Here is a 21,351-nt window from a genome sequence, read left to right as displayed (position 1 = left end):
TTCCATGTACTCCTAAACGCACCAGTGGTCAGCTGGAACAGGAAAATGCCAACCATAAGTAAACTAATGAAAGCGTCGCTGATGACAGGAACACGCATTGCCTCAATGCCGTCGTGCCGTGTCATCGTAAACAAATACACAGATGACATTACAGTGATTTTGGCCCCACAATTCACTACACCTTTAAATGCGATAGTACTATAGGAAGACTTCACCGACTTTAGAGGTATCATTGTCTGGTCTAAAAAACGTGGGTCGATCCCAAAGGCAGTGCAGTTTAAAATGGCGTCTCAAAGAGCTAGCTGTCACAAGGGAACAATGAAACTGGCACGTGATGCAAGCGCCAGACATTTCAAAGAGCGACTTTGGCCCGACAGAAGCATGTGTGTGATCACGGTCTGATGGCTAGTGCACTGGGCTGCTGTGCTGGAAGACAGAGGTTCAATCCCACCATCGGTCATGCATTTCTTAAGCCTTACAGGCAGATTTCCCCCCCTTCGAGGTGTCTAATAGAAAACTCAAAGTGCGCTGAGCATGACAGCGTACACGAAATCACCAGTCTGTAAGAGACAGGAGATATAGAGATGTCACTTCTATAAAAGAGACTGCGCAAGGCTGCTTGCGACACTCGCACACTAAGCTTTAGTGTGCGAGTGTGCGAGAATTATCGAACTTTGCAGAGAAATACATTGGCGTTCCAGTTAGTATCTTAACAAAACATCGCTTTATGCATTCAAGCCCAAAATTAACTGGAACGCCAATGCATTTCTCCGCAAAGTTCGGGACTTAATATCTCAAAACTGGTCTCATCCTGAGAATTCATTCCAAGTGGATCCGCCTTGCGAACTCCCCGGCTACAATTTGTAAATTGCGATATGGGTCATCAGGTAATTAGTTAAAAACTTAATTAGTGAATTATTGTTACGATTCGATTATGCATTTCAATTTCTTGTGCAAGTAATGTCCGCCTCTTCGAGTAGACCAGCTCATTAACTAGAATTGGGCTATCTGCCACAGGCAACCTTAAATAAATTTTGAAAGTGTTCGCTGAAACACCCTGTATATATATATATATATACATACAGGGTGTCCCACGTAACTTTAGCCAAACTTTAAAAATATGCAAATGTCACGTAGCTGGACAGAACCAAGGTAATGCTGTGTGCCATCACTTGGAGATACTCAGATTATTTTTTGCATTCCGCCTAATTAGACAATTAGGCATAATTAATTAATCAACTTCTCGATTATTATAATTAGATGAAAAGTGTCAATGAGAAAATTGTAGAGCACTACGAAAAACTCCCGATACAGCTTTCTGTTGCTCAATGCGTGCAACATAAAAGTGTTTTCCGAGCGTGAAAGAAGTCCGTGAATGCCCGCAAAATTGCCGCGCGACTGGCCGCTTGAGGCACTTTGCGTGTATTCACGGGCATCTGTCACGCTCGGAAAAACACTTTTATGTTGCACGCATTGAGCAACAGAAAACTGTATCGGGAGTTTTTCACAGTGCTCTACAATTTTCTCATTGACACTTTTCATATAATAATTGAGAAGTTGATTAATTATTTACGACTAATTATCTAATTAGGCAGAATGCAAAAAATTATCTGAGTATCTCTAAGCAACCACAAACAGCATTACCTTGGTTCTGTTGAGCTAGGTGGCATTTGCATATTTTTAAAGTTTGCTAAAGTTACGTGGGACACCCTGTATATATAAATGGCAGTCTAGCATTGGTGGGTTGTGATATTGATGGTTTCGTGAGCGCACATTGTGCAACATGATGGCGGCCACTCATAGTAGCTGCCATCTTCGCAGAAACTTTGCTCTTGATATGATCTCTACCTCACGTGCCAGTGCTTTTGACCTTGCAATTGTTTGTCAAGTTTCTTGCAGCATTCTGTTCATAATCCTTACTGACAAAGTGGTATTCATCTGGGATCATAGTCACAAAAAGTACTTATGCTAAAACTGTTCATAAGACCAGATTGCCAGCCAATTGGGATGCCGGACATACAATTAGTGAAAGTGGACGGTGAATGGAAAGCCACACTTACGAACAAAACGTTTTGTGAATTTGGCTCTAGGACTGTTCTAGGAACCTTTGAAGTAGATTTTACTACTGAAACATGGCAACCTTCATTGAACAAAATTCGTAGTTTAACGAAAGTTCTCACTGCAAAAAATGACATTGTTAAATTGAGGTTTGACTGTACACAAACTGTGCTTCAATAGCTGCTTTGAATAGCTGCTGTGATTTGAATAGATTTTTCATGATGCTAAAAATATAAATTAAATAAAATTCTAGGGTTTTACGTGCCAAAACCATGATACGATTATGAGGTACGCCATAGTAGGGGACTCTGCATTAATTTTTCAGCACCTCACCACCTGGGGTTCTTTAACATGCACCCAATTCGAAGTACACGAGCGTTCTTGTATTTCGCCCAGGATGAAAGGTGGCCACTGCAGCCGGGATCGAAACCCATGACCTCGAGCTCAGCAGCGCAATTCCATAGCTATTAACTCTTCGTACTGCACCCACGGGGCATCATTAGCCCGCAATCAATGGTTTGAAACACCGCTTTCGAGACCTTCCGTGCCGCTCACAGACACACTGTGCTATCGAACGTGAAGGAGGAGAACTATATTTTAGTTTTCTAAGTGGTTCGCTTTATTCCCGCTTGGTGGCGATTTTTAAATGTGCTCCGAACTTTCGTGATCATCAAAAGAGAATGAAAAAATGGCCGGAGATAGCAGATCTCGTGATTCCGCTGCCCCTGCAGCTGATCTTATCGATGCATCGAGCAGCAGCGAGTCACGAGGATGCTGACTTTTCGACGGACTTTGAGTCTGAAAGCGACGACGATGCAAACCAGCGCGGAACATCGACAGCTGCAGCCAAGCATGCCCAACTGTAGTGCTTGCAGTTAAAAGTTTTGTAGCGGAATACCTGTTCAATGAAAAATTTTGATTTCTTTCGGAGATAGCACCTATTAGACGGCAATACATTTTGTGCATCTTATAATTTTCATTACATTTTTTTTCTTAGTAGATACAAGCGTGTCTTAAGGGGGGACATGGGTTGTGGAGATTATGTCCTGCATCTTATGGCCAATTCTGATGAAAATAATCAGGCTTGCTTAGTTTTTCGTGCTGATTTCAAATATGCAATAATTTTTCTTGTAGGTCCATTTGTTCAGAAGATACACAAATCTGTCGCTCTATTGTTTCCGGAGACAATGAAAAAAAAAAACTGCTCAGTAGAAAGTGAATATTATTTCATAGCTAGATACTATAATATGCAATAAATGCAATGCTGCAAAAAAGTTTTCAAATTAAATAATAATTAGCCACTCTGAAGGTGATCAAATTTATTTCCTTGTCCTATGGCTACCACAACAAAAGAAAATTAATAAAATAAAAATATACATGTGCAGAAATTTGAAATTCTGCTCTCAGCACTTTGTAATATGCAGATTAGGCTTTCTGCTAAGGAAAGAATTATTGCTCTAGCTGTTTTAGATCATGAGATATCACTCCGACAATCTGGTGAAGTCACCCAAAAACAAGTTTTGAGAAAAGTGAGAAAACATGCAAAACCTTTTTATTTGCAAATTTACAGCTGGAACAGCTCAGTAGGCACCAGACATGTAGTCCTGCTGACTTCCAGCCCCTGTGTGCCGCTTTTTCGGGGACTGGTGCAAGTTTTCTGTTGCTTTGCCCACGTTCAGTTCGGCGTAAAGTTCGCGAATCGACCGCGCGCAGTCGCTCGTCAGATTACGTGCCGCGCGATCGGCCGCGGGTGTCAGCTTCGCCTTCACGTAGCTCTGCCACGGTTTCGTGTGAAGAGCCCGACGGCTGATGTCCATCAACGAGAAAATGTCATTGAACGCGGTCTGTCGGTTGCCCGTTGCCTGCATGGCACGCGTAGCCAAAACGTTCACAGCAAAGGGGTTCATTCGCTCGGCACTATCAACGCGCGGTGAGCTCCACACCGAGTCTCTCCACAGTTTGCTCACATAAAACGCAGCTTCACAGCGACTTCGTATTCCCGCTCGTCTCGGACGATTTCGAAAGCACCACTGCAGTTTTTGCACGTCGCAAACGTTAATAAAGTGTTCACTGCACTCAAATCCACAATCGTAAACGTAGTCCCATCAGCCGGGCGAAGTGCATCGTCGGTACTGTCACCCACGAACTCGCGTTTCTTCTCCGTCGCTGGAGCGGAAGATAACGCCGATAGATTCGCTTTGGCTTTCGCCGCTTCCTCCTTCAGCTCGGAGGGTTGCCGGTAGATCGTATCTTGCCGCGAGTGAAGGTCGAAGGCTTGGCGGCAGACGGACTCTGAATCGCAGCAGCCGCTGCGGCCGTTAGGCCTACCGTTGCTGCATCGACGATTTGGGCATCAAACGCTGAGGTTGTGGCGTCCTGGTCGTTTTGCGGCGTCGAGCAGCGCACTTTGCAGTTTTCGATGAGCGTCCGTCGCACTTTTTTAGCACCAAACTTGTGCCGCGTGCGAAATTTGCGCACCGTTTTCGACAACGCGGCACGCTTTCTCGCTGACACTGGGGCAAGATGGCGCGTCTCAATGCGCGTCTCCAAGCGCGCAGCAGACGATGACCATGCCGTTCCGCCAATTGGGAGGCAAGCTCAAGTCACGTGCGCCAAGTGCCGAATAGGAGAGCGTTTTAGTACCTTTTTTTGGCGCGCAGTTTTAAAGTGGCCAATAGCTGAATGGGGCCCGTTCTGGCGGGAATTTGAAGGCAAAAAGCGGCTCTTTCAAATGAGACCAAGATGTCCGCGCTAGCACACGTGGAAGAGCAGGCGCGCGTTTCGGAAAATGTGCCGTTTCAGCGTCAGTTTAGCCTGAAATTCAGCTAGTACATGTCGTGTAAGGCATCATTGCGGCTAAAATATTGACATTATCGGTATGAAATTAACAATATAGGTGCAATAATAGCTGTACATTCCAACAATGCAATTAAAAAAAATCGAGTTTTTTCGCGATTTTCGGTCGCCACAACCCGTGTCCCCCCTTAAAAACTTTGTTCACTTTTATCCCACAATCTTGATTGTGGTAATTAATGTTTTTTTACGACGTACATCTCGTTAATAAAACTTTAATGCATGAAAAGTGCATTCATTCTGCGTTTTGTTTATGTATTACATAAAATATTGAGTGCAGTAGTTCCTTCAGAACAAAAAAAAAAAAAAAAAAATCTGGCATAACCTACAAGAAACACCTATTCTCTGCATGGTAGGGGAAGAGTTAAGCTAAAATCAGGTCAGGTTTAGTCCCCATTGGGAAATAAACGGGACGGGCATTTCTGAGCATAAGAGCCGAGGAAACATAACAAACAGCAACGCATAACTGAGGCTTTACTGTATAATTGTATTGTGCACTTGTGAAAATAAATGCAGTTGTTTTTCAAAGTAAAGCGCCCATGTGTGTTGCTTTCTTGTCTAACTTGTACAGTACAGACCACTTATAACGTAACCGCTTATAGTGCAGGACCGGATACAGTACGGTCTTTTCAGACTCCCCTAAATTTTCCCCTAGCACTCCATGTATACACGTATCGGTTATAGTGCAGTTGCGGGAGACGAAATACCTGTTAGAGTGTGGCTGCCTGGAAGTTTGGCAGTCAAATGAGATGGCGAACGCTCCCCTCAAGCCGCAGATATACTCCAATGTAACGCGAGTGCGCATGTCGAGCTCCCTGACGTCACGGTGGCGAACAACCGGCATGTCTCGCGCCATCGGGCGTGTTCTAACGCTGCTGGCGTGTGAATAGCTCCATTCATATTTTTCGCCCGGCCGGCCACGCATCCCAGCATTCCTTGCGAGGTGCGGGCAGAATGACATAATGGCAGCAGCGCTCGAAAGCACGTCCGTCGCCGCAGCTCTCTGCACATTAACAAGCATGGTGTCATGCACACACAAGCAAACATGAACACATCTCACTCGATGACCGCGGAAACTTGCTGTCAGAAGCCTATGGTGAGGAAGCGCGGCAGCAGCAGTGAGCGAATTGACCTCCACGCTGCTGCTGGCATCAAAGTGAACTAAGCCGCGAAAACACAGTGCACGGCAGACTGTGCCCCCGTCGCAGATGGCTTTCAAGATACAGCAGCCCCTGTGGGCAGGCGTGCACGCTCAGAGTAAATGCACTCCCCCCTTCCCCCTCCTCTCGAGCCATGCGCGCGACGGAAGACAGTGCGCTTCCTTCCCGCTTTTCCACCCTTGTGTGCGCGAGATTGAGACGCAATCACTGGCTCACGCTCGCATGCTTTTACTTGCACATACAGCATACGGCGGGCGGCGACGATTTTATCGCCCTTGGACTTTATACAGAACCTCACGGCAACAGCTACGGCAGCTAGAAATGCGCCTGGAGTGTCCATATAATTGCTATGGCAATAAATCATTTTGGTTATAGTGCGGTACCGCTTATAGTGCGGATATTCGCGACTCCGGTGACTTACGTTATAAACGGTCTACACTGTATATCTTTTTTGCGCTGTGGGATGTTCACCATGGATTAAGTAAGCACACAGTTGATTAGCATTAGCCATGTGATGTACAGCTCTAGACCACTTATAAAGTAACCGCTTATAGTACTGCAGAACTGCCTATAACGCGCTCTTTCCTGACTCCCATTTACCCTCCCATAGAACTCCACGCATACGCATACCACTTATAGCTTATAGTGCAGCCATGCGAGACGAAAAACCGGTTATAATGCGGCTGCCGGGGGAATTCTGAATAACTGAGCCGGTCTGAAAAATTTGTTGGCGACTTACTTTGGTCAACGTAGTCTTTTTTTTCTGTGTTACTTTGTCTGCTTCATGCGAAGACCGCAGGTCCATGGACGTTAACCTTTCTATGTTTGTAAATTTAAATGGATGCAAACATCCTGGTTGCATGCTTCAATTCTTGTATATGCGCGGATACTTGGTCCACATGTTCTGCACATTTGCAGTCTTTGAAAAGTGCGTTTTTGGTAAAAAGGCGGGGTAGCAGGTGTTTGAGAATCCTGCGACTTACGTTATAAGTCATCTATGCTGCACTATCACGTTCAGTATGAGTTGCAACCCGCGAGCCGTGGCCGGGGCGCTCTCCCGATGGAGTTCGTGGTGCTAATGTCCGGTGCTCTCAGAAAAAATGTAGAGGGCACTGCAATTCCAGCAATGTGCATACCCCTGTGCTTCCATGGTCTAATTTCCTCACGGAGCGATAATACACTGGCCCGCCAGGCAACTGTCACTTCATCAAAGAAATAAGAGAGAGAGAAAAAGAAAAACAAAAATAGTTGCGAAGCTGGAGCAGCGGTGTGCCATGCCGAAGCATGCTGCGCCAAAGGCTAAGGACGTCTGTGGTGCTCTGAGAGCTAGTGTATTGATCATTGCTACGATTAACAAAGCGGACGACAGAAAGCAATAGGGTATATGTATTGCTGGAATTGCAAAACCCTCTCCACTTTTTTCTCAATAGCACCACCCACTCGACCAGGGGAGCGCTTGAGCCACAGCTTGCGCGTTGCAGTTCATATTGAATGCAACAGTACACGCTCAGGTGATGGTGCAAAGGACCATGAGCTTAAAAGTTTGGTGGCTGCACCAGTGCGTTGGCGAGGTAACTCACAAGGTGAGCAGGGGTCCCGCGGGAAAATCTTCTCTCTCCACCTCTGCCAAGGCCAGGTATGGGAACTCAAACTTTGTAACAGGTTCCCTGGGGTCCAGTGGAGGGAAGTCTTCATCGATTTCCCCACTTTCTTCCGCAATCCTCAAGCAGTACTGAGACACGCTTGGCCTGCATGGTGCACACATGTGGAGAACACACAAAATGTCAGAGAACCAGAGAGATCAGCACCAAGCTAAGCCACACAACGTCACTCTAATGCCAGTCAGATTACATTTCCCCTGCCTTTTGATATTTGTGGACAAGGTCACAAACCCACCTGGTTCAGGCATGATTGCTTAAAGGGACACTAAAGATGATTCTATATGTCTGAGTGAATGAATGACACTGTTTAAAGTACCAAAACAACACAGGGGCTATGAGAGATCCTGTAGTGAAGAGCTCCAGCTTAATTTTGACAACCCTTGATTCTTTCATTGTACCTAAAGCAAAGTGCACGAGCGTTTCTGCATTGCACTCCCATTAGAAAGGGGTCACTGTAGTGATGAATTGAAAAGGTAACCACGTGGTTTCCATTACTCCTATTCTACAATGCATGATTACAACATGAAATAATGAACAACAAAACACTGTCGCCACATCATGCATTTTTTTTCTCTGCTTTGATGATTGTCTTACTTGCTTTGTTTAACGAGTTTTGTCGTTTGACGCTTGTTTCATGATGTGTAGTAGTTACCTGTATTCTTCTTTTGTAAAATGTTTACGCCCCCTCCACCCCCTCTGCAATGTTGTACTGGCGCTTAGGATACAGAGGTAAACAAAAATACAAAAAGTAAACCAAGAAAGAACAGCTGCCACGATCAGAATAATTCAGGATGAGTTTCACGAACAAATATCACAATGACTTAAACCCTTTGCAGTGTCTGTAGCTGCACTACTGCAGAGATATTTGAAATGTGACAGTGGTACTTAGTGTTCATCAACCTCTGCGATTCAACACTTGATACACAGGTGATCGTGGATGTGGCAGCCCTGGATGGATGGCTCATTGAAAAAGCGTCAAGCAAATTTACAACCCCACTACCTTGAATATGTCTTTGCCACCACTAACCACAGTGGTCAAGCAACACACCCTGTTGACTGCTAGACAAAGGCAGCATAGGCACATACCATGTACCCGACTCTCCGGTTCTTGATTTTCGTGGTAAATAATCTTGTTTGCTTATGCGATCAGGTATATGAAACAGCTACAGTGTTTCCAGCTTGATTATACATTATTGCTAACATAATTTGAGTCAAAGTGGCTTAGAAAACATTGCTTATTTGCACAACACCATTGGCATGGGATGATATGTTTGTGGCATATGAGGTCTGTTAGAAAAGTATCGGACCTTTGGTCGAAGAAAAAAAAACTGGCATAACTGGAGCGTTGGAAACCTAATCACCCTCAAAGTAGTCTCCTTGGGACTCCACACACTTCTCCCAGCGGTGCTGCCATTGTTGGAAGCATTCCAAGAAGGCCCTCTTTCAGAATGGAGTTTAGCTCAGCTGTCGTTGCAGCCATAATGTCCTCTCTTGTCTGAAATCACGCTCCTTTCAATGGCCTCTTGATTTTGGAAAACAGCCAGAAGTCGCAGGGGGCCATATCAGGAGAGTAAGGAGCCTGTTGAACTACAGGAGTCTGGTTTTTCGCCAAAAAAGTCTGAATCAAGTGCGAGGAATGTGCAGGAGCATTGTCTTGATGAATGTGCCAATTTCCTGTTGACCACAACTCCGGTCTCTTGAGCTGCACAGCATCACATTTACGACGGAGGACATCCCTGTAGTATTCTTTGGGAATTGTTTGACCCTGTGGTGCGTACTCGTGGTGTACCACACCGTGGGAGTCTAGCATGTCTTGTGAGACTTCAACACGAAGTTGCTTTTGCTCCACCGTGAGCAGCTTCAGCACAAATTTCGCTGCAACTCTCTTCATGGCCAAATCTTCGGTCATAATGGAATGTGCAGAAAAAGTGCTGATGCCCACCTCTTCCGCAATTTCTCGGATAGTCACACGATGGTCCCGCATCACCGCAGCGTTCATTTTGGCAATGACCTGGTCATTTTGGCATGTTGATGGCTGACCAGAGCATGGCTCGGTCTCCACCGATGTGCGGCCGTCTTTAAACCGATTGTACCACTCCTCAATCTGTGTGCTGCTCATGTGCTGCTCATAGCATCGTCACCGAAAGCCGTATGAATCTTCCGAATGGTTTGCACTTTGCTGTCGCCCAGTTTCTGGCAATATTTGATGCAGTAGCGCTGCTCCAGTGGCTCCGTCATTTTCCTTGAAAAAATCGACGAGAGCACTGCGCACTACCTCACTCACATGCTGCGTCCCAGCGACTGACGATATCGGCAGGCGGGGAAAAATTTGCGCATGCGCACGAAGGTTCAAGGTCGGCTGATGCAAGCCCGCTTGTTTCATATCCATCAGGTGTTTGAAAAAAAAAAAATAATAATAATAAGGTCGGATACCTTTCGAACAGACCGCGTACAACTGACAGTGTTTGTGGCATACGCCCAAAGTGAAAGAGGGTCTATGGACCACAGTACTGGCACAAAAACTGATTATCGTCGTACCCTAGAAGCATTATCTGAAATTTGGAGACCCACAGCAGCATTCACAGGTTCAAGCATACACTGCAGGCATCAATTTTAGGTGGTATGCAAAAGCTGCAACTTCTTTTACTCCCCCCCTCCCCAGGCAGCATAGTAGGCAAGAGGTTTTTCCTGCAAGTGTATGCATAGAAATGGCATGACATGAAAGGTATAAGAATGCAGGTATGGGCATGAACAATATGACAGCAAGCACTGAATCCGTTTTTAAACAATGATTACTTGTGATCTGTGGATTTGAACCTGTTAATATGTAATATGTTAATATGTAATATGTTAATATGTAACAGGTATCATTTCCGTTAAATTTTTATCAAATTGAACACTATAAACGGGATGTGTGTATCTAGCTACTACAGCTTCTCAAAAGCAATTTGCACAATCCCTTTCATCTTGATGAAGGGAGTACTTTCAAGGAGTATGGAAGCTAGACAGGCCACTGCCATAAAAGAGAAACTCCCTCGACCAGCACAAGGAAGTGGGGGCAAGGAGAGGTGTACCTGAGCTTCGGTGAACGCCCCTCGTTGGTGTAGTGCCAACAAACAAGGCCTATGAGGTCCTGGATTCGGGCACCAGGCAGCGCCGACACCACTATGGGGAAGCCCCGCTCCTCTGGAGGCAGCATGCTCATGAAGATGTTGATCCGACGGTGCGCTGGCTCGCTCACCTGGGAAACAAATCATCATCATCAGCCTATTTATTTCCACTGCAGGACGAAGGACTCTCCCCAGCAATCTCCAATTACCCCTCTCTTGTGCCAACTGACCCAATTTTATGCCTGTAAATTTCCCAATTTTATCACAACCCCTAATTCTCTGGCATTATTGACTATGCTTCCATTTTCTTGGTACCCAATCTATAACTCTAATAGACTGCCGGTTACCTGCCCAATGGATTACATGGCCTGCCCAGCTCCATTTTTTCCTCCTAATGTCATATGAAATATTGGCTACTCCCATTTGCCTTCTAATCAACACCAATGTCTCTTAAGGTTATATAACGCCTAACATTTTTCGTTCCATCGCTCGTTGTCTGATCTTTAACTCCTTCTCAAGCTTTTTTGCAACCTCCAAGTTTCTGCAACAAATATGCGTGTGCAATTCTGCTCATGCTGCAACAAAGCCCTGCACCACTTGTATAATCCCATGACTGCAGATGACACGAACTTTGCAACCGTTCTAAAGCCATAATGCTAAAAAAAAAAGTCAGAAAAAAAAAGAGGAGGAGGTTGTTCGAAGTTCATTGTAATACTACTCTGAATCTATACTGCTCTAATATGCACACAAATTCACTATACCCCCAGGAAACCAGAGGGTATATTTCATTTGAGAGCAGTTTAATTTTTTACATAATCAAGACCTTTTTGGAGTGTTGCTTTGCAGTTGATGGAGATATGAAGTTTTGCTGGCTCTTTATTATTACTATATTTCCAGATACGAAAAAAAAAATCTCCTTTGAAAAATTATACTTGTGCATTGTGACTCTTTTAATGTGGCATGCAGTGGATGCTTTCTATAGTTCCCTATGACCAAGTGCCAAGGCGAGATGACATCTGCAGCTATCTTTCTGGGACATGACCTCTGCTCCAGACATATCTTAAATAACTTCCTTGCTCCCAACATACAAGGAGACCATTCCCATTTAGGTGTTAGGCATCACAAGAGAAGCAATTTGTCTGCTTGCCTGAGGCCTTTCCTTTTTTAACTGCAGCAATGTTAAGAGTTTACTACATAACCCAAGCTTTGGAAAGATAAATTGATTATAACTTTGCAATATGGCTGTAACTTTTCTTACTAATGACCATTAATCTTGAAATTTTTTCGCCCACCTGAGATTATGCAAGATAATTTACCCACCACAAGAAGTCATCACATTTATGGAAGGTTCCAACAAGATGCTCTGTGAACTTGATTTGGTGACTGATCACTGTCATGTACAAGGATAAAAACAATGTTTCATGATAGCCAAGTAAGTGACTTTTGAAAAGTGAAAGCTAATTTTCTGGTCGCACATCACTGCTATTGTAACGATGCCCCAGTAAAACAAATACACAGTGAGGGTGCCTGAAAAGTAAGTTTATTTTAAATTTCCAATAATTTACAACACTATTTGGTGAAACAAATCTTGCTTTGCATAACAAACATTCATGTTGCGTTATTCCACCTTAAAATTACACATGGTCCCAGCTATGTTTGAAGAGCAAATGACGGCAAGCCGGTTATTATTATTTTTTGGCGCACGTGAGCTCACCTTGCCGTCGAAGCGCGTGTACTCGTTGAACGGGTTGTTCGGCGCCACGGGAAACTGCTCCAGCTGTCGCGCAAGCGCCGAACTTCTCTGTGTAGCCTCGCTGTCTGCGGGGGAAGACCACTTGCAGGAACGGCGGGGGGCCGCGTCAGCGTCCTTGCGGGGGAAGTACGCGTCCACTTCTGAGGCTGCAGTGGCGGAAGGTGGGAGTATTTCCTCATCAGAATCGGCAGTCGAGGGCACAACATAGATTACCCCAAGCGTGCCTAATACCCCAATGTACCGGGCTGGGGTAGGTAAGCTGGCCAACGTCAACCATAGAAATGGTGGTGTAGACTTTCGCTATGCTCGTGTAAGGGCCAGCACTTTTTTTTTTTTTTTTCGCAATTCTGACGAGGTGAGGCCCATGCACAGGACCGAACCTTGTGGTTCGCTCCCGAGTAAAGGCCGCTAGCGGCAAGCGGAAGTACGCAGCGCGCGAAAATTTGCCGATGCGCACCGGGGCAATGAACGCGATTGCTTCTCCGTTGGAAAATTTTCCCCCAAATTTACGGCTGCCAAATTGTGGGCACGGCCGTTATACGAGTCTAAACGGTATCTCATCTTGGCAGCAAATTTGGGCGTTATCTCGGCGGTCTTCTTGAGATCCGTTCTCGATATCGAGAGGTGAAGGTCACACAAAGGCAGCTCGCGATGTCACTGCAACGAAACGGCGGTGCCATCTGCCACTGCTACGACAAAAAACGCCCGGCAATGACAGATGACGCCATCATTCCGTTGTAAAGAAATCGACACCTTTTGAGTCATGTCACCGCGGACGACACGCACTTGTCATTGCCTTGGATTGGTGTTGCAACAGGCAGCATACGCCAGCATATATGCTCCCCTCGCTCGTGCATCAACGCTCGGACGCGTCAAATCTGTTTTATAAGTATCTCATGACTCCTTCATGCATCCTACAAGCGTGAGCTTCTCGTGGCTAAACTTCACTTTATACTTCAGTGAGGTGTGTGACAACCTTGCATGAATACGTCAGAAGCGACGGCTACATCGACGGCAAAGAATTCAACAGAGCCCTCAGCTTTTAAGGCAATCTCCTTTGGTTCAGAAATCAAATAGTCCCAGAAATTTTTTAGCAGTTCACCATCTTCAGAAACCGGCAGCTAGATGAACGCGCGTCTTTTCGCTCCACAGCAAGGCTTTACTGTGACAGTTTTAACGCGTGTGTACAGACATCGCTTGGTCATATGAATCGCATTCGTTCCGTACCTCCTCAATCAATGTCCCTAGGGACCAAGCCACGAATAAAGGGCCCATTCACACTTGCGACTAGGCGAGGTCGCGCGACCGATTGCGACTGGCGACCAGAAAGCTACTCAATACGAGCGATGTTCACACTGACAAATGCGACCGATGAGTCGCTAAACCGAAATGTCTCACGATATGCCGTTCACGTCTGCTTGAAATGTCATCGCCGCGCAAAATAAGCGTCGGTGTATACGGACGTCCTGTTTCTTCACATCCGATTGGTTCAGCTGTTCTGTGACTGCGGTCGCGCGACTGAAAAATCGAGCAGTGAGCGAGGCACACAAAGCGCACATGTGCTCGCAGTGGCTGCCTGTCTGTAAATGGGACGGTATTGACAATTTTTTCAGGATGAGAGTTGGGGTAGGAGGGTGTTAGCATCTTCAATGGGGGGAAGGGGTTAGGTGCATGCCTGTGCGTGTGTGCATTTAAACCAGTGACTGAACGAATACCTGCCTGATCGCGGCGGCGCGATTCTGACCGGCAGGTGCCGACTTCTGAGGCAGCTCAGGAACGAACTAGCGAACAGCACATCTATAACTGCTCGTCAAAGAGATGCACAGCATCCAGGAAGCTAGCTTTTATGTTCGGACTAATCACGTGTCGGGGGCTTAGTTGGACCCACTTTCGCACCAGCAATACAACTGCGACGCTCAACGCCTTCTCTCTCTCGCTACTACTAAGTGGTTCATTTGGGAGAGGAAAGGTTGGCGCTATCTTCTGCAGCCCTTGAGGGAGCAGGGCTCAGCGCGAAGTCTCTCGCACGCGCCAAACACGTAGACACTCTTTCTCTCTCCTCTCACTGACAATACACGATGACATACACATGTGAGGAGGCTGGGGACATCGGCTGCTCTTATGTGGATAGTTCATTTGTGAAACTGCTTCCTTTTCGCCAAGCACGGACCGTGCTCTACTGAACTTTGCCTTCAACTTAGAGGTACGGAGCTGTCCGGTATTACAACACGACCTCTTTGGCCGGGGCGAGGAAGGAAACGCCTTTTCTTCTCCGTCTTACTTCTCTATCTCTGACGTCTTCGGCACTGCCGAATGAAGACGGCAAGTCGTAACGACGCACCAACAAGCATGGCTCCCATTGCCAACGCAGTTATTTGGCAGCCAAAGTAATGAATAGACTCTTACTGCGCCGGACCATAATAAATACGTTTTTTTTTTTTTTTGCCCTCTGCCTATCTAGTGCGCGAAGTTCTCGCACGGTAGCGACGAAAAAACGAAGCAAAATGCGCAATGAACTGAGCTTGGCTTTCCTACGCGGCATAGGACCCCTGCGGGAAAAGCAACATCACGCGCGCCGTATACACGCGACACAGGAGCCGCAGCGGCTGCTGGCACCTTATTTATCGCGGGCAACGAAAGCGCGAGCGCCCCCCCCCCCCCCCTCCCCTCCAACTCTCCTGGAGTCTCAGGGTGGCTGAAGCGCGTTCTCCGGTGGCCAACGCGGCACATGCGTAGCAGCAGTAGCGAACACCAAAGAATCGCGCAGGCGGCCACAGAAAGAAGGCACCAATGAACCAAAGCGCAACGGGACAGAAAAGCAGGGCGCTTGGACACCGTGCGAAAAGGAATATAGAGGGCGAGGGGGGAGGTGCTGAGCTCCCGTTTCTTTGGGGCAGAAACGAGGAAGGAGGGGGGGGGGGGGTACCGTGAGGGTGTCCAAATTGGCGCCATTTGTCAGCGCAACGCGAGACGCTCGTCGTCTCTCGTTTCCCGTCGCCGCCGTGGCTCGGCCGTAATTACCGGCGGCTCGGGTGCGTGCCGGCAGCCAGCTATCCGGCCGCCAGTCAATTAGCCTGCCAAGGATACACTAACGCCCGGCCGCAGCCAACCAGAGAGGGCCGGAGGAGCACCGCGGACGCCTCACCCCCCTACCAACCTCATCTCCGCTTCGCGCGCCGGCGGCGCATCATAGCCACCGAGCGACGAAAGCAAGCGAGAAAGGCTCGGCCAGCATGCAGCGGTGCACAAGCGGGGGAGGAAAAAAAAAAAAAGTCTCAACCCGCCCCCACTTTCCGCACGGGCGCACAATACAGCAAAACAGGGGCAGACGCGTGCGCGAGGAGAAGGAGCAGACAAATATGGCCGTGGATGGGGACACAGCCCGGAGGAGCACGCGGTTACGGATAACCCACCCCTCCCTGCCCAGGGTGCCACCATCGAGAGACGACATTGCCAATCGTCGTGGAAAGTCGAGCGCCTCCAAAGCCTGCCATGGGACGAAAACTCCCCGACAGAAAGCCTACCCCGGGATGACGTGCGATAGTTACCCGCTGACACAGATACTGTGGCAAGCTGAGCCGGCCTCTGACGATTCGGTTGACGGTTTCAGTGAAAAAGGCTTAGTGCAACGCGAACTAGCTTCGAGTTCGATGCGAGCGAACACGGCCTATACCAACCGCGAAAGCTAGAGCGACGGACGAAGAACACGTATACAATGGTTGTCCGGAGGTCAAGACACTTGCCTAGAACCGCGCGCGGTGCGTGCTGTGGACTGTGCTGGCGACATGAGCGTTAATACGTGGTACGAAACCGGCTGGATGTGACCATGCAAGGCTACGTTTACGAGTTGCCTTGTCTCCTCTGGCGCTGCTTGATTAACCCATAATTTTCTTTAATAAAGCGAAGACTTCGGTGCTGGAAGACTTCTGTGCAGATGAAATCAAGTGCATGTATTTAGCAACGCCCGAAGAAGCCTCCAGTATTTTTGGGCTCTTATTATATCGAGTAGTTAGTACCGATTAATTAATAAACTTATCATTCCTTAACTTTGCGCAAACTATACGTCAATACAAGGCTTGTGAGCCCGTTTAAAACGGTACTTTCGTTTGCGAAGCATTTTCAGTTTGCGTGGCTCTTCTTTCCGTGCTTAGAAGAAAGCCGCTGGAGCGCGCAAACAGTGTTTTAGTGTACATGTATAGTACAGGAAAAACATTGGCTCATAATAGAGGAAAAGAACTAGCAAGTTTACCAGCCAGTACGCCGCCGGTGTAGTAAGCAACATGGCTACAAAAAGAACGTCAAACGCAAAGCCAAAGAGGCCGAGACAGTCTCCTGGGTGGCGGCAATGGGAAACAAGATTGCTATGAATAACTACATAAGAGGAAAAAAAAAATTGGGAAAGAAAACTTATGATGACTCAAAGGGAAGCTCTTTACTTTTCGAAGCGAGGTTAGGATGCCTTAGAAGGCGCACTTATAAAGCGAGGCACACCAAGGAAGAAAGAAGCATGTGCTTACTGCGGCAGAGCTAGGGAAACGATGGAACATGTTTTATTAGAATGTGAAGACCCAGCTGTCGGTTCAGGCTCCTTTGGTCTCATCGATAGCAGGGGGAAAGTATACATGTCCGCAATAGAGATTACTAAAAGACGATTGGAGGTTTGGTTTTTGAATTTGGAAAAATTTGGATTTGGTTTTTTTTTATGCGTTTTTTTTTTTTTGCGACTGAGAACCAGTTCCAAATTGCTTGCGAATATTTACGTATGTGAGTCTTGGGGCGGCACTTTAGCGCAGAGAGATATACCATTTACGAAGAAAGTATATAATGCGTAGACTGGAATGTTCTATATAGGAACTTTTCAAAGTTCAAAAGACGCCACGCTTTCAGCTCGGCGTAACAGCGCGCCTCGAAACGACCAAAATGTTGTTCCACAGTTGCAGTTTTCACAGCATTAATCACAAAAACAAACGAAAAATGAAGCGTAAGGGTGTTCGTGAGCCCACATGCTCGTTCGGGCCATGTTCGTGCGGTTTCAAAGAGCTGAAATCGGACGCACTGCAAACGCGACTTTACTAGTTCGATTCCTGCACACCTACCGTGCTTTTTTTTTTTATCTTTAGTTTTATCGAACTCGTGCACAGCGCTGTAACAGCTGAGTCACAGCCATGACAGGCACAGAAAATCATATCTCACTCAGCTCTTTTCAATCGCGACTGAAGACTAATTTATTATCATTACTGAATTCATCTGTCTTCTCTTCATTCGCCGTTTCTAGAAGCACTTTCACTTTACAGCGTCTAGTTCTGGCTTTTCACTACTACTACTGCTACTACTACTTCTACTACTACTACTACTAATAATAATAATAATAATAAATAACTTGTTACATATACTGCGCGGACGCCACGCGTAGATGCATGTTGTTGTTGAAACGTTTATTTAAACTGATTAACTTAGTTCAAGAATGACAGTTTGCTTCTATAGTCGGTGATAACCTAAGAATTACATAGAAGCTCCAGCCACAAAAAAGCAGTGCACCTACTCTTCACCTCTGAGACAGAGCTGAACCAGCTGGAGCCCGCTCACAGGTTAATGACGTTGGTCGACTAACGTAAATGCTAGGCTAATTAGAAAATAGAAGCTAGTTGTTTCAAACTAAAATATTACCTTTGGCTGAGCAGTGACACCAGGATGCCCTATAAAATATGCCTAGACGTTCAGGTTTCATCCTGAAACCAGTGACACAATGACCAATCTGTACGGAGAAAACGGTTGTTTGAAACACGCGAAACCGCTTGACGATCAAGTAAACAAGTGAATCTCAATGGATGGCGCGTCTATTACTTTCGTTTTAGTTGGACAGTGTACATATAAGCGTGTAATTCTTAGGTTATCACCGACTATAGGCAGTTTCGAGTGTATCAACTAAACGAGCACGCCAATTCAAATGTGTACCAGCAATGACATATTAATCCCATTACAGACATGGATGTTTGACTAAAAGCCTATGCGCTCGGGAGACCTCACCAAAAGCCGATTCTACGTTTTAAATTTCAGCCCGATTGCAATCGATTTCAGCACCAACGTATAGCTATTGCACCACATATATTTTCTTCCTTAAATTTTACTGTTTTGTTTGTTTGAATGGTAAGCATAACGACTGAGAAACAGGAACGGCGGGAGCCCAAGCTTGCCGGTTTTCGTGTAAAGATAGAGAAGAAAATGAAACAAAGGCATAATGGAGAAAGCTAATCTAAGCTGACCTGTTCGAAAAGACATCGGTTCACGCATCTACTACGTACTCTCCCCTCCACCAGACACTGTCCAAAAATAAAACTAACGGCCATCCAGCGGGTTCGAAACTTTGTTCAGAAAGCGCTGCCACAGAACTTGTCTTGACTCGATCCAGCACCCAACCCTGCCATAACGCGCAAACGCAGCACAGCAAACACAGAGAGACAAACCCCACCCAGCGCTTGATTTTCTCTTTTTCTCTACCCCCACATCCTATCCCACAAAGAAAATAAAAAGAAAAAGTTATTGCAGGCCGACGACTCAATCGGGAAAGGGGGAGGAGGGGGGGGGGCGCCATTCCGTAAAGATAACCCATTACGCGACATTGCGGTGAACGCAGTCAGCTCCCAGGAACAAACACGGCACGACGCGTTAAAAGGAGCGGAAATTCTTTCGACGCGCCTCGCCAAAAGGACAAGGCTGTGCGAAAAGAACAAACTAACGATCACGAACGGCGGCGGATGAGGAGGGGGAGTGCGTCAAAGTGATTAAATCGGGCGAGAACAAGATAATGCGCGCTCAGGCCGCAGAGGGAGACAGACACGGTAGCAAGCGAGGGACGAAGACCGAGCGACGCGGGAGAAAAGTTTTTGACGGCGTCAAGCGAGTTCTGAAAAGTGACGCGGGACTGACCACGAAAGACGCGAAAGACAGGCTGACAAAAAAGACCGCGAGGCCGCGTGCTTCCGGGCAAAGCAGCTAATTGGGATACACGCAACAGAGCTCGTCGTCGACCATGGATCATGAGAAGTAAACAACTGCGATTCACCGGACGGGAAGGTTGCGCGCAGAATGTTCGGAACAAAATTAAGTACGTGTTACTGCAGAACACAGCAACCAAAACATCGAAGCAGCAGCGAACAGCGATGCCGCGCTTCTAGCCGTAACTCGAGTTCTCTCCGATTCGCCTGTCTCGCAGCTCCCGCTGAACCCCCGCATCCGGAAACTTTCAGCACATACGCAATAACGCGAGCGAGGCAATCGGGCCAAGCCAAAACGATCGAGACAGAAACCCCTGTACCCACTTGACACACTGAAGCCTCGTCAAAAAAGAGCAGGACAGCGCCTCCGGGCTGAATACACTCGATTAACAGAACTTGGGTGTCTACCGGCCATCTTGCCTCGTTAAAGAACTGCTGCACGGCGTCTGAAGGTCTCGCGAGAGAAGCGAGTGTCAGCCGGACCGTTACTGCAAACCACTGTGCTCGAAGTCGGGACAAAGCTAAGGGAACGCGTCCAGTAGTCACAGAGGTGCACGAAAGCATGCAAATGGACGTCCGTCTTCTCACAGTCGCACGGCGAGCTGAAATGGCGAGCAGGGTCAGCATGGGGAGGGTAGAGAGAGACTGACCGGTGAGTTCTTTGGCAGGCTGGTCCTTCCACACGACGTGACGCAGCTTCCCTTGCAACCGACGCTCCTTCTTGAGTCGCTCCAGCCGCTGGGCCGTGTTGGAGCGCCTGTTGTTTGTACCATCGGCAAGGGAGAGAGAGATGCACACAATGTCGGGCGGCAGCTGGGCAACTTGTGATCTGCAAACGTTCTGCTCCAAGTTTCGATGGAAGGCCCGCGCACCAAGAAACGTAGGCCCAAAACACGTACAAAAAAGAAAGGCGCATCGCACACGCAGAGCCCAGCTAGCACTGCGTCAATATTCTTGGTTTCGCTCGAGTCCCGGCTGCGGGTTGATATATACAGGCGGCTATAGCCGGTTACAACAGCATCGTTCTTCCAATCACAATAAACAGGCGGGTAAATCAATGATAACGGAGAGAGAAAGTATCAGGCCCGAAAGCGCCTGGTTACAAAATTACTGACGAGGCAACCACCAAGTGAAGGAAAGCCGACTGCGTCCCTGACACTTATTACGCTCTCGCCACGGTTATTGACGCCTTCCGCTATTCAAGGCCGTCAACAGCGAAAGTCTCTTCCGCATAGGTGCCATGGCCGAATGGTTTTAATTTCGTTCGCAGCTTGAACATGCAATTTGAAATAGTGAGGTCCGCAACGCGCCACTCAATTTCAGACAGACAATTCGGGCCTTTTCGCGGCACCGGTAGTATGCAGAATTCGCTCTTGACGGTATTATCGCTAGCAAACGATTATGGAAATGGTGGCCCCGACGCGATTTTCTCCATATTCTAAGCCTTCTGGCGAGAAGTGCACTGTGGTGTTTACGGACACAAGAGTGGATGCGCGCACCTTAACTGCAGGTTGGGCGTGCCTCACATACTCCGTTCCATACATATAGCAGTCAACGCTGTGGAGAAGCTACGCAAGAAGTTCGGTCAAGAAAAGTTATCACTCCGCGCGTTCCGTCCATGCTTCGCTGCGCGCCAACAGCGTTCGCTCGCGCGAGCATGTACGTGAGGCTCCTCCGTGACGGGTTGCAAATAAAAAAAAATCCCAAAATAAAAATGATCTAAAACAACGCATTACCAGCCGTATACAACAGTGTGTTTGT

The 21,351-nt window shown here is 47.1% G+C and overlaps 1 protein-coding gene across 4 annotated transcripts in view; it reads right to left on the bottom strand.

Moving 5' to 3' along the window:
* LOC119437137 (target of rapamycin complex 2 subunit MAPKAP1) overlaps positions 1 to 21,351 on the bottom strand; it is a 121,273-nt gene that overhangs the window by 33,499 nt on the left and 66,423 nt on the right. For all 4 annotated transcript variants that reach the window (XM_037704204.2, XM_037704201.2, XM_037704200.2 and 1 more), the window contains exons 5-8: positions 20,241 to 20,347; positions 12,557 to 12,741; positions 10,807 to 10,973; positions 7,652 to 7,819 (exon numbers count right to left, since the gene is read on the bottom strand). In XM_037704204.2, the coding sequence (XP_037560132.1) occupies positions 7,652 to 7,819; positions 10,807 to 10,973; positions 12,557 to 12,741; positions 20,241 to 20,347 (627 nt within the window). The remainder of the gene's footprint in view (positions 1 to 7,651; positions 7,820 to 10,806; positions 10,974 to 12,556; positions 12,742 to 20,240; positions 20,348 to 21,351) is intronic.

Source organism: Dermacentor silvarum, chromosome 1 (genome assembly GCF_013339745.2).
Source record: "Dermacentor silvarum isolate Dsil-2018 chromosome 1, BIME_Dsil_1.4, whole genome shotgun sequence".
Lineage (NCBI taxonomy): Eukaryota > Metazoa > Arthropoda > Arachnida > Ixodida > Ixodidae > Dermacentor > Dermacentor silvarum.
The sequence above is the reverse complement of the archived record's forward strand: the minus strand, read 5'-3'. Positions and strand labels throughout refer to the sequence as shown.